Here is a 14,083-nt window from a genome sequence, read left to right on the forward strand (position 1 = left end):
CACTAGTGGCACCAGGGAGGACATAGCATTAACAGAACTTGGTACTAGCTCAAAACCTATAACTGGCATTAAACACTAGGGTAAGAGCCCTATCACTAGGGACATATATTTAATATGATTTTTCACTTTTACATTTCAGTGAGGCACAACACCATGTCATATTTGAAAGTGACTTACGACCTGCAAAAGGTTGGGAACCACTGAATTATACATTGTAGATAACCTTAAGATTGACACTTACTAACATTATTTTACAAACCTATTCCTGCATATATCTTCTATATCTTTATATATGTGATATAAAGTAAACAAAATGCCGTAATGCCACTAAACCAGTTTGACAATATCATACATTTTAATTGTCAACAATTCAAACTACTTAGTTTTTACAGTTAGAACAAACTATATTTTAAAACAATGACTCTTTTAACTTATGCTTTATTCACACTACCCTCCCGGTGTCCGTCATGTTGCCGATTTTTTCTATGACAAGAACGCTCTGAAGACCACACTATTTTTGCTCTCAAGAACACTAGCACAAATGAGAACAGAGCCTTAGATGGAGAGCGCAATTGTGATATAAAAGCTATGTATGTATGTATGTATGTATGTGTGTATATGTGTATATACACACATACATGTGTATGCTCATGATATGTAAATTAACAACGACCTCTCCAACAAAAAACAAACCAGAATGTAATACTTTTTGTTTTCTGCTTCTCATTATAGATTAAGAGCTCCAAAAAAAATTTAATTTTTTTTGTTATTGGTTGGACAAAAAAAAGATTTAATCTTAGATTTATTTTATAACTGGGTCATTTAAACATGTAATGTTTATACTATATCATTCCAATCTAACATTTATCAGGTCAGACTTGTGCATTTAATTATTTTTCGCTAAGTTCTTCATAAGAAAACAAACTGTCCCTAATTAAATAACAAATATTTTCTGTGTACTATCGAAAGTGAATGTTGTTTTTTTTTTTACCGTAGAAAGGTAGAAGGGGGGCTCTCTTTATATTTTTACCTTTCATTGTATAAGTACTATTTAATGAGGATTCACCACCGTCTCAGCCTTTACTTTGGTAAGATCAAACCTTTCTGCTGTTCTGTGCTTCTGTAGTAAATCTGTCTTAAGTGATAGGTGGCCATCTATCTGGTTTTGTAGTGTTGACAGCGGAGAGGCATTTGCCAAAAAAAGTAGGCTTGCTCTGAGCTTATAAAAAGGTCAAAAGAACAGTATGTAGAATTGAAACCTGAGATATCAAAATCTCTGTATAAAAATGTCATCTTCTCATTTGATCAGATTGCTTAGATCCTTATTTCTGGAACAATTCCCATCGCTGGCCGCCTACCGATTGCCAGTGGGGTATATTTTAATTCCTAGCGGTAACCCAATCTTTATTTCTGCACTGCCTGATAAAAATATTGGCCTTTGTAAAGGACATTTTTTTTCTTTGTTGTAGCTATGAATATGTTACCATGTGGTCTGTGTGTGCTCTTGTCCCACTTTTATTACGAAAATAAAAAGTATAATAAAAAGTCATTTCTGTTAGGGCTTTGACCATATATGGTATATTTAATCTCCCAGAGCGAAATAATAGAGCGTCTGAAAAAGGTGGTGTTTATTTGAGTCCCATAGTTTTGTGTTTGATGCCCCACAATGTAAAATATCATCCCACTTGCATTAGCTTTAATGTGAACGCTGGATTCGAGAATAGACGTCCATTTTTACAATATCAATATAAAAGACTGAATCCACTTTACTAAATATTAAGATCATTTTCTCAAGCTGAACCTCTTCGCGTCTGAATAGAAGAAGTAGTCAGGACCAAGCGAAATATACTGTATGTGCACATGGTAAAGGTAGTTAGATGTCTCTCTGCTACTACAAAAAGTACTAACATTAAGCCAGATCAGAACAATTTTACAAAATTTTAGAACTGTGAAATGCCAAGTAGTTGTCATGTATCTGAAGAATAATAAGAACCGTATAAACATTTCACTTAGAATATGCAGAACATGTCAGAAATCCAAGATGTGATGGATCCTAAAAAATTAAGATATAAATTATTCAATTACTAGTTGCCTTATTTTTTATTTAGTCTTGGTCTTTTCTTCTAAGAACCTGTTATCACCTGTTTTTTTTTCCTGACTAAAGGCCCTTTTACACGGGCCTGATCCCGTAAACAGGGCAACGATCATCCGATGAACAAGCAAAGGCTATTTCATTGGCTGATTGACTCGTTTGTGCAGCCAATAAAATGGTCACTAGCCGGCAGCTCATCTCCCTGTGTAAACAGGGAGATTTGCAGTTGACATGATGGAAATGTATGGTGACGAACGATCATAGTAACTATTTACAGATTATCCCCATACATTACCGACCACAGCTCCCTGTAAAAGCAGAAAACGAGCGCCGATCAATGACCTGTCTTGTCGATCGGTTCTTGTTTTCACAGCCTATATCAGGCCATGTAAAAGGATCTTGAGCCTAAAAAGTTTTTGACCTCACTCACCGTTGAGTAGACCACCCACCTCTCTAGAAGACCCTCACTGCAATTTTGAGCGGTTGTCTCCAAGAGGTTTAACTTTATCAGAAAGAATACACTTTCTTTGTTATATAGCACAAATTATTAATTCTGGGATATTAGATTGTGGTGTATAGTAGTAATAGAATCAATATCACTATCTTATTGCAGCTGTAGGGATTTATCTTGAATATTTTATAATCATTCTGGCAAATTATACTGGCTTATTGTATATTACTTTATTACCCAATATTGTAGTTGAGATTTGCATATATATCCACAGCTGTAAACATATTACTTCATGTAATAATTACCACTAGAAGAGTACTAGATATGTGTCTTACAAGTGCCCTCACCTATTAGTCTTTTCTTTTAAAGTGGACCTCCTGGTGCTACATGGACTTGAGTCCAAACTACTAAGGAGACCAACTCTGGACAAAAAAGATTGCTAAGTCTCCTTTCTTCTTGTACGTGGCTGCTTTCTTCCAGAAACAGCGCCACACCTATCCAATGGTTGTGTTTGGTATTGCCGCTCAGCTCCATTGAAGTTAATGGGGCTGAGCTGCAATACGACATGCAACTTGTGGACAGGTGTGGTACTGTTTTTGGAAGAAAGCAGCCATGTTTTTCTAATCCTGAACAACCCTTTGAATTTAGTGACTATGTATCTTTGAGCTGAACACTTGAGTAATCTGAGACAGTCTCGTTGCTAGGGATGTACTTTCTGACCGATCCATGCTAAAGGTTGTACTTAGGTAGTGTAGTAATCTGTCTAAAATTCCTCAGCGGTTCAGTGCATAGGTGGATCGTAGTACTATGCTGCAAAGAAGGGAAAGTCAGCTTTTCTGCAGTCAAGCCATGCCATTCTATTTCTCATTTTGCATTATTATTCAGATTTTTCAAAATACTAAGTATATGTGGAGAACCTCTTTACATTTTTGATGGATATCATGCTGGTCAGTTTTGATGTGCCTTGACATATAAATCACACAGACTACTTGCATCTGGTAGCAAAGAACAAACTACAACAAGGTTTAGCAACCGGGATTATCCAACCACAGAAAGTCTTAATGTGATTATAATAAAAATATGCATGAAGATAGTGGGTGATCTTGGGGGTTTTTGTACACAAGACCTATAGATTTGAACACTGTGATATACTGTCTGATCGGAGGTATGGAGTCCATATATGTGAAGCCGTATATACATTATACAAATGTGCATGCAGTAATATTTTTGGCCTTTATTTCCTATGCAGATGTGAAATTGAAGAAACACTGGAGAGACTTAAGAAACTGGAGCGAGACTTAAGCTTTAAAGAACAAGAGCTGAAAGAACGAGAGAATCATTTAAAAATGTGGGAGAAAAAGCTGACCGAACAATCCCACACCCCGGTAGGTGATATTTATTTCACATTTGTTAATTTGGAAAATTTAGATGTAACCTGTGACACTAATAGTCCTGCAGCATGCCTTACCACCCAGAATCCTAAATCAAATGCATGAGCCAAGTGGTCAGCGCTGAGTATCTCTAGCCTATGCCTCCCTCTCCCCTTCTGTTAGTGCCCCAAAACTAACCAAACAGGGTGTAAACCTACCACTTGATATAGGTCAAAGGGATAATCATTCAATTTGACCTCGTACATAAGGTTTGGAAATTATTACGTGGATGATGCTTTCCAGTAATGCTGTATATTAGGTTTAACAGAATGTAGCACAGAAGTGGAGGGAAAAAAGGTATTCTCCACCCTAATAAAGAAAGCCACTATGTTCCCATACCTGTGATAGACACAGGAATCCTGGTAACGGACCACAGGACCACCAGTAACTGTGACAGCTGCAGGACCCCCAGTAACAGCCAGACAAACTAACTTTCACACTTTCTAACAGTCACTGATCCCTGATAACAGCCACAGGACGAGCAATTACAGTCACAGCCATATGATGAAAATCGGAGACCCACAGTAAAAACCGCAAACCCCCAGTAGCAGTGTAGCCATAGACCTCCAGTAGCAGTGTAGACCTCCAGTAGCAGTGTAGCCATAGACCTCCAGTAGCAGTGTAGCTATAGACCTCCAGTAGCAGTGTAGCCATAGACCCCCAGTAGCAGTGTAGCTATAGACCCCCAGTAGCAGTGTAGCTATAGACCCCCAGTAGCAGTGTAGCCATAGACCCCAAGTAGCAGTGTAACCATAGACCCCCAGTATCAATGTAGCCATAGATCTTCAGTAGCCGTGTAGCCATAGACCTCCAGTAGCCGTGTAGCCATAGACCTCCAGTAGCCGTGTAGCCATAGACCTCCAGTAGTAGTGTAGCCATAGACCTCCAGTAGCCGTGTAGCCATAGACCTCCAGTAGCAGTGTAGCCATAGACCTCCAGTAGCAGTGTAGCCATAGACCTCCAGTAGCCGTGTAGCCATAGACCCCCAGTAGCAGTGTAAACCTCCAGTAGCCGTGTAGCCATAAACCTCCAGTGGCAGTGTAGCCATAGACCCCCAGTAGCAGTGTAAACCCCCAGTAGCAGTGTAGCAAAAGACCTCCAGCCATAGACCTCCAGTAGTAGTGTAGCCATAGACCCCCAGTAGCAGTGTAGGTATAGACCCCCAGTAGCAGTGTAGCTATAGACCCCCAGTAGCAGTGTAGCTATAGACCCCCAGTAGCAGTGTAGACCTCCAGTAACATTGTCAACGGCATTGCTTTCCACTCTTGAGGACCCTGGCGTTGGCAGGAACTCAGAAGTATAAACTGAATGTCATTCAGTGACACCTTTCCTTCCTAAACGTCTGGCATTCTTGGCAAATCATTGCGCGGGACACTTCCAGAAAGTGTGCCATAGTTTCACCACCCAGGTTCCCAGTAAAAATTGGTACATATTGCAAATGACATATGCGACAACAAGCATTAAAAAACCTTTCAAATTGCTTAGTATCTTCTCCCTACACAACCTGATTCTGGCTCAGCTATTTAAATCGAGAGGTCTAATTCCGCTAGAAACTGGCACAACTGAAATAGAAGAAATAAAAGGAAGGATCTCCATGGTCCTGCTTTCCCTTGAATTATTAATTTGAATTATAAGTCCCTAGAAAATACTGTATTTTTTTTAAGGTCCTGTCTACATTTTATGTACACTCTGTACTGTGCACACTATGAGGTTTGTGACCATCATATCAACACCATATTTTGTGAGCTTGCTTTCATAAGGTTTTCTTATATAATTTACCTCACGCTACTGAATGCATGGACTTCGTCACAGTGTGAAAGTTTTGAACTCGCCACAAGCACTTCATTGACTCTGCACGGCTTTATTAAACATAAAAACAATTATTTTTATTAACCGATATATCCGCTGGCAATATGATGAGAAGGCATACAATAAATACATGACATTTATACAAATCGATTACATCATTGTTATTCTCTTTCCAATAACCTGCATCTATTCTTGTAAATGGAGATTGTCAGTTAATATCATTTACAATAAACATAAGTACTTTGGGGGTTGTAGTCCTTATTTAGCCCTGTTACTTGCAGATGAATAATTGGTTGTTATATTCGCCAAAAGCATAAAATTATTGTCAGACATGATGTTTCAGATAAAAGTTAAAATGGCTTCTGCCCTATTAACATTCACTTGCAGCTCTACCGAGATGCATGATAATTCTGTGCGGTGGGGGAGAGAAATTAATTAGAGAAATCTTAGAAGATAGTGATCTACTGACTCCACTTAACGGATTGTCAGTATATCCGTAGGATCACCATGCAAATATCTAATCTGAATGTCCATCTCTGAATCCAATTTTTTTTAAAAATCTAAATAGGTAAAAAATTATTTGCTAATTAATGTCATAATTTCTGCTACAGATAACATGATGGCTAACTGCAGTTGCCACTAGAGGGAGCTCAGGAGTTAGACAGTATGCAATAAGCTCCCTCTAGTGGTGGTCGCAGGTAGCCAGCATGTTTTCTTTTAATTCTATGTCTATGCAGAGGATGTAGAGCTCTGTATCAGGAAAACAGAGCTCCAACTGCTTTAAAGATATATTAGGAAATTAAATAATGATAAATAGTGAAGATTCTTTTTAAATAAAATCAAGAAAATTATGGCAGAATTACAATAAACATAGTATAGTAGAGGTTTAGACAGGAAGTGAAATTACAGATCGAGTTAAAAATCTGTATTTGGAATAAAGGTAATAAAGAATGCATTTTGATAGCTTACAAATCTATAGTGTAAGATTTTTGTTTAATGGGGCTGTTCTAGATTTTATTGTTTTTTAGAAAAAAATACATAGCTGTTCACCTCTTTCTGTATATAAACACCAATGAGATTTAAAATAAATAAATAAATTAAACCAAAAATAAATAATTTGTGAAACATGTAAACAATGTGGCTATGGGTTAAGAGTCATCCTCACTTGTATCATACTGTTTTCAGATGCTTATGGACAGGGTTGCCAATGGTCCGTGAATCCATAGACCGGCTGTAAAGATAAAAATGGGGGACTTTTTTCAGTGTCTGCAAAACATAGATGTGTCTGTGTTTTTCATTTTTATTTTTTAAACTGGAGGAGCTTGTGTACAGAATGTTATTGTGGTTGTAATTATCATCATTTTACATTTCACGGTAAATGCTGTTAATGTGTTTATGTAAGTATTTTGTCATACATCACTTATCTTTATGATTCATATTTGGTTTTCCAATTTGTCAGTTAAAATATTATCTGTTTATGATTTTTGGAAAAGTTAGCCAGAAAAAAAGAAAAATTCAGGTTGTAAACATTGTCTTACGGGTGATATAGAAAGCTTTTTTTTTTTTTCATATGGAATGTGACTAAATTGTGGCATGCTCCATCACATGCCATATTACAGATAAATGCTTCTAGAGGAGAATATCTCCAACCTATGGGACCGGACAGAGTCCCTGCAAAGTATGGAGCTGCAGGGGACTCCATGTACAGCCACACAGCTCATGCACACGTACATGAGGCCTTTGTGGTGCACAAGACATCAGGCAAACAAATATAAGTTAAAGGGGTTTTCTGGTCATGGGGTGTTTTTTTATAGTAGAAAAAACAGAGAAGATCCAGCGATGTGTGGTATGAATCGGAAAAACTCAATTTCCACTTTATTCAGATGCAAGCAAACAAAGCTTAGAAAAAACACCAGGAGAGATAACAAGGTGGTAGGTTATGGCAATAAAAAAGCCTACGCGTTTCAAGCACTGGCTGTGCTCTTAATCATGGCTAGGTCAAGGTGTTTTTTTATACCGATGACCAATACACAGGATAGGTCATTAGTATATGATTGGTGGGGGTCCGACACACAGACCCTGCTTTAATCAGCTGTTCCCTCTGCCTCCGGCACCGGAAATTATGCAGTTTTTGTATCCGGAAATAGAAGGCTCCGTACATTGTATCGCGGCCGTGCTGGGTTACTTCAGACCTGCTACTATTTACTTGAATAAGAGCAGAGCTGCAGTTCTGCAGCACGATCGCTATACAGTGGTCGGAGCCTTCTGCTTCAAGCTCTGAACACTGCATAACTCTCCGTGCAGGAGGCTGCCAAAGCAGCTGATCAGTGTGGGGTCCGGGTATCGGACCCTATCAGATCATATACTGGTGACCTATCCTGTGGATAGGTCATAAACTGCTCCATTACCACAAGACCCCTTTAAAGGCAGACAACACTTTGGGATACGAGAAGTCCCAGGGTTATATAAAATCTTCCTGCTTGCCTGTTTCAAACGATTTTAGTTATAGCAAAACTAAAGTTGGATGGTGCAAAACTGATCTGATGTAACAAAAGAGTGGCAATTCGGACTATGCATGGGTAGAAATCAAGCACCTCTGATGACCAGGCCAGTGGTATGTAAGGCCTGGTTCACATGTTTGTACACTTTCTTCTGAGGTATAGAATACCCTGGACAGGGTGCTACTTGAAACGCTGTGCCCAGGGAAGCCCCTGATGTCACTTTCCATAGATGAACAGTGATGTTGAGCTTGCAACTCTGGAGTCCCTGGCCAGAGCATCGTAAGTGCTCTGGCCAGAAACACCTGTCTTGGGAAAGCTCTTGACCACTGTCCATGTATGGACAGTGACGCTAGGAGCATTAAAAACCCGGAATCCACTGCAAGAGAGTCAGCAACACTCTGGCCGGGATTCCACTCCAGGAGGGAGCCTCTGATGTCACTGCATATATCAACAGTGATATCTAGGGCTCTAAATTACGGAGTCTCCAGCTAGAGCATCGGTAACGCTCCGGCCAGTGACTCCAGGACTGGAGGACCCGCTGACATCACTGTCCATATATGGACAGTAAAGTCAGGGGCTTCTCCAGTCCCGGTCCCCAGCCAGTGCGCTACCGATGCTCTGGCCGGCGACTCCATTATTGAAAGCCCCTGCCATCACTGTCCATATATGGACAATGATGTCGGGGATTTCCCCAGGGTCATACAGTGGCATCCGTCACACATAGGTTCCCATGTTAAAAAAAATAAAAATATTCTGCGTGGTATGTTTTTTTTTGCGGGATCCCTTGTGATGGAATAGCATAGTCTACTACACTATTCTATCCTCCAAAAACAAGCTATACCGACGTATACCAACCGGACAGAGGCCAAAAGGAGCCTTCGGGTCAGTTCACGCATTGTGTAAATACTGTGGATTTTCCACAACGGAATTCGTTGCAGAAAATCTGCAGCATAATACAGCAGCAGCAAAGTGGATGAGAGAGAATAAATCTCCTCCACACGCTGTGTAAATGCTGAGTGGAAAAAAACGCTCAGAAATTGACATGCAGTGCGGAATTTTATTACGAAGCACGTAAATTGTATTTGCGTAAGAGCTGCTTATTTGTTGTGGGTTTTTCCCCTTTAATTCAATGGGGAGGTAAAACCCGCAACAATTAGTTGTTTTGTTTTTTTGAGGCGGAGTCTAAGTGATTCGGCCACAAAAAAACGGAACTCCGAAAAAAACAATTCTCATACTTACACCGCGTTCCAAATTATTATGCAAATGTTCTTTTTCGCTGACTTTCCTAAATAGTCGATGCAAATGACAGTCAGTATAATCTTCAAGCCATCAACCGTTGGAGTATAATGCGAATTTTATTGAACAAATCTCCTAATGATAACAGATTTTTTTTTTTAGAAGTAAAAAAACTCAAAATGCACTGTTTCAAATTATTATGCACAACAGAGATCAAAACATTTTAAAGGTTGTAAAGAGAACTAAAATGGTAATTTGTTGAATTTGCAGCATCAGGAGGTCATATTTACAGAAATCAAAAGGTCTTTCAATAAAAAAAAACTTAGCAGACCAAGTTACATGTTAACATAGGACCCCTTCTCTGATATCACCTTCACAATTCTTGCATCCATTGAATTTGTGAGTGTTTGGACAGTTTCTGCTTGAATATCTTTGCAGGATGTCAGAATAACCTCCCAGAGCTTCTGTTTTGATGTGAACTGCCTCCCACCCTCATAGATATTTTGCTTGAGGATGCTTCAAAGGTTCTCAATAGGGTTGAGGTCAGGGGAACATAGGGGCCACACCATGAGTTTCTCTCCTTTTATGCCCATAGCAGCCAATGACACAGAGGTATTCTTTGCAGCATGAGATGGTGCATTGTCATGCATGAAGATAATTTTGCTACGGAAGGCACGGTTCTTCTTTTTATACCACGGAAGAAAGTGGTCAGTCATAAACTCTACGTACTTTGCAGAGCTCATTTTCACACCGTCAGGGACCCTAAAGGGGCCTACCACCTCTCTCCCCATGATTCCAGCCCAAAACATTACTCCGCCACCTCCTTGCTGACGTCGCAGCCTTGTTGGGACATGGTGGCCATTCACCAACCATCCACTACTCCATCCATCTGGACCATCCAGGGTTGCACTGCACTCATCAGTAAACAACACTGTTTGAAAATTAGTCTTCATGTATTTCTGAGCCCACTGCAACTGTTTCTGCTTGTGAGCATTGTTTAGGGGTGGCCGAATAATAGCTTTATGCACACTTGCAAACCTCTGGAGGATCCTACACCTTGAGGTTCGCGGGACTCCAGAGGCACCAGCGGCTTCAAATACCTGTTTGCTGCTTTGCAATGGCATTTTAGCAGCTGCTCTCCTAATCCTATTAATTTGTCTGGCAGAAACCTTCCTCATTATGCCTTTATCTGAACGACCCGTCTGTGCTCTGAATCAGCCACAAATCTTTTCACAGTACGATGATCACGCTTAAGTTTTCTTAAAATATCCAATGTTTTCATACCTTGTCCATGGTATTGCATTATTTCACGCTTTTCGGCAGCAGAGAGATCCTGTTTCTTTCCCATATTGCTTGAAACCTGTAGCCTGCTTAATAATGTGGAACGTCCTTCTTAAGTAGTTTTCCTTTGATTGGGCACACCTGGCAAACTAATTATCACAGGTGTCTGAGATTGATTACAATGATCCAAAGAGCCCTAAGACACAATACCATCCATGAGTTTAATTGAAAAACGAATAATGAAATGTTTATGACACTTAAATCCAATGTGCATAATAATTTGGAACACGGTGTAGACGTCTGTGTTTCTTCCGCCAGGCCGGCCTCCTGTGATGTTTCATCCCATATAACAGCTGCAGCCAATCACAGGCTGTAGCGGCGGTCACATGGGATAAAAGTCATTCCAGGAGGCCGGCTTCCTGGGATGACGTGTCATCCCATGTGACCACTGCTGCAGCCAATCACCGGCTGTAGCGGTGGTGACATGGGATGAAACATCATCCCAGGAAGCCGGCCTGGATGACGCCAGAGGGCTGGCCTCCTGGGATGACGTGTCATCCCATGTGACTGCTGTGGCGGCCAACCACAAGCAGCAGCGGTCTCCTGGGATGGAACGTCATGCTAGCAGGCCAGCTAAATGATCCAGTTTTCCGCAGCGGACATTCCGGACGTAAAACTGCACCAAAGTGTCATGCAGTTTTTCGTCTGTAATTCCCTGCGGCGCACAGGGCGGATACGCTGCGTGCTTTTACGCAGCGTATCGACGCAGTGTGAACTCCGCCTTATGGTCACATTTAGTGTGTATGTCGGGTGCATTCTTGACACGTGCTAAATATAGGGTAAAAACGCAATATGAACTAGGCCTAAATTACAATCATAACCTCCGTTAATTTAGTCAGGCACACGCCAAAGATATGATTAATAACATAAAAGAAAAATATCTTGCAAATGCATTATTGGTACAAGTATTGGCACATTTACATCACTATATATATATATATATATATATATATATATATATATATAAAAATCATAATTTTCCCATCTGTTATAAAAAAAAAGTGTGTTTTTTTAAATCTTGCTCAGTTTTGATCGATATAGACATTATAACAATCTCTAACCTTTCTAGAGATATCGAACACTAGATAGGAATTCAGTTGTGATGCCGCTGCATTGCTTCTGGCCATATTTTATCTAGCAATTTAAAAAAAAATAAAAATGTTATTACTTAAAAAGAAAAATCTCCCCTAATCGGCTAAGAATTGCCTTATTTATCAAATGAATAAAAAAAAGTCATATACAGGAAAGACTGGACCTTTGGTAGGTTTTGTTACGGTGCAAGCTGAGCTGATCAAGGGTGACATTTATTGGGATATTATCACTCTGTAATGTTCTGCCAAGAGAAGGATCTCAGGAACTTTTTACAAGAGAACTAAATTAATTGGCTGACCCGCCAGGCAGCTGGTAGTGATGTGTGACCTCTGTTTCAGCTTCTAGATCATTGAAAGAAGGCAAGTCACATTGTGTTCCTTGCTTGAGGGAATAAATAGGGTTGTACTTACAAGAAGCCTGAACGCATCGCAGGATGAAACTGTTGAGTGTTCAAAAATGGACTACATTCCAATTAAGCCGTGCAAACCCTTTTTGGGCATATAATGACCCTGTAGGGGATATAGACTGCAAAATAACTGTTTTATAACTTGAAACCCAGCGCTGCTTATGATGTTACACAGCGGACGTAAGATTATGGCTGCAACATCCTTTGCTTTATTTTCTTTACATTTTTTTAATCACAATTATAAGTAGCGAATTAGAGGATAAACAGTTCACTTTATTTTTCCTTTTGTTAATTATTTTTTTATTCCCCTGAGTTTTTTTTCTGTTTTGTTCCCCCGCAGTTTGTGCAATGTGTTTTTCTAATGACTTTATACACTTGATCTGGTTAATATTTTTTACAGTGTTATCTGTTGAATACAAAGTTATTTATATTTTTATGGTGATATCTTTGATTGCCCCTTTTATTTTAGTACCCCTCACTAGGGCCAGTGTAAGCACGGAGCTAACCTTGGTAGATGTCAGGGCCCATTTAACTTTAGGGGCTCATGGTGAAATGGGTAAACATGCCCGTCAAGCCGAGGGGGAGACAGGGAGCCCACTGTGACTGTCGCCAAGGTTCCTCATATACATGGCACTGTCTTTCACCACAATTTTTTAAAATACTGTACTTAAAAAAATTAAAAAATTATATTTATTCTACACATGTAATCATGTCCTCTTCTTCCTTCATGAGTGTCTATTGTCTCCTTATACAGATACTATAAGGGCAGATGCTGTTTTTGTTTTTACATAAGAGAATGTACATAATATGTTTTTGTGGCACTGTTTTTCTTTACCATTTTACCCATGTACTTCAATGTAAAGAAAATGCATTTAACAACCCATCACTCTTAAAATGATGTTTTACGCTTTTTCATAATATATTTCATGTCAGTGATAAATTATAGTTTTAAAAAAAAAAAAAAAAAAATCTTGGAAGACAGCCCCATGCAGAACAGTATAAATGGTTACCGTACAAAGCTGTCATCATAATGTTCCATGCCGGCTTTTATAAAAGAACTACAATAATAATTAATTAGGACACAATGGTGCAAATATAGTGTACAGTATGTGTCAAAACTTTGAGAGTCTGGAATTAATTCAGTCACTAGAATAAAATGTAAAGGCAAAATTAAACATTCGGCTTTTAGAGTTTATACTGCCTTAGGCCCTGTTGTGGGGGTATGATCCAAAAAAGGCCAAGGTCATACATACCGTGGAGGTTGTCCATGCTATGGGGCCTATGTACAGGATATTGTCCCAGTCCAGATTGGTCTTATCTTTTTTTCTTATGGGCAGTGTAAATCTCTCCCACAGGCATCACAGTGTTGGCAAATGAGAGATGAGTCACCAGGTTAGGCTTTATTCACACGACCGGGTGTCAAAAAGGCTCTGAAAAACGACTGTTTTTCGCGGCCGATTTGCACCCGTGTGGGACTGTTTTCACGGATCTCTCATAGACTTGAGTTTATTGAGAGATCCGCGAAAACGGGTAAAAATAGGACATGTCCTATTTTTTCCTGGGCCGTTCACATGGTCCGTTAAAAACAAACGGCCGTGTGAATAACCCCAGACATGCATTCATTTTAATTCAGCTGTGTGACGGCCGTAAAAAAAAACGGCTGTCACACGGCCAGCTTTCACTGTTGTCTGAATAAGTCCTTACCCTGTCCCTGAATCAAGGGGC

The 14,083-nt window shown here is 39.7% G+C and overlaps 1 protein-coding gene across 2 annotated transcripts in view; it reads left to right on the plus strand.

Moving 5' to 3' along the window:
- Window positions 1-14,083, plus strand: part of MAP3K20 (mitogen-activated protein kinase kinase kinase 20) — a 153,443-nt gene that overhangs the window by 74,888 nt on the left and 64,472 nt on the right. For both annotated transcript variants that reach the window (XM_075829475.1, XM_075829476.1), the window contains exon 11: window positions 3,793-3,928. In XM_075829475.1, coding sequence (XP_075685590.1) covers window positions 3,793-3,928 — 136 coding nt within the window. The remainder of the gene's footprint in view (window positions 1-3,792; window positions 3,929-14,083) is intronic.

The sequence above is a fragment of the Rhinoderma darwinii genome, chromosome 6, assembly GCF_050947455.1.
Source record: "Rhinoderma darwinii isolate aRhiDar2 chromosome 6, aRhiDar2.hap1, whole genome shotgun sequence".
NCBI classification, from domain to species: Eukaryota; Metazoa; Chordata; class Amphibia; order Anura; family Rhinodermatidae; genus Rhinoderma; species Rhinoderma darwinii.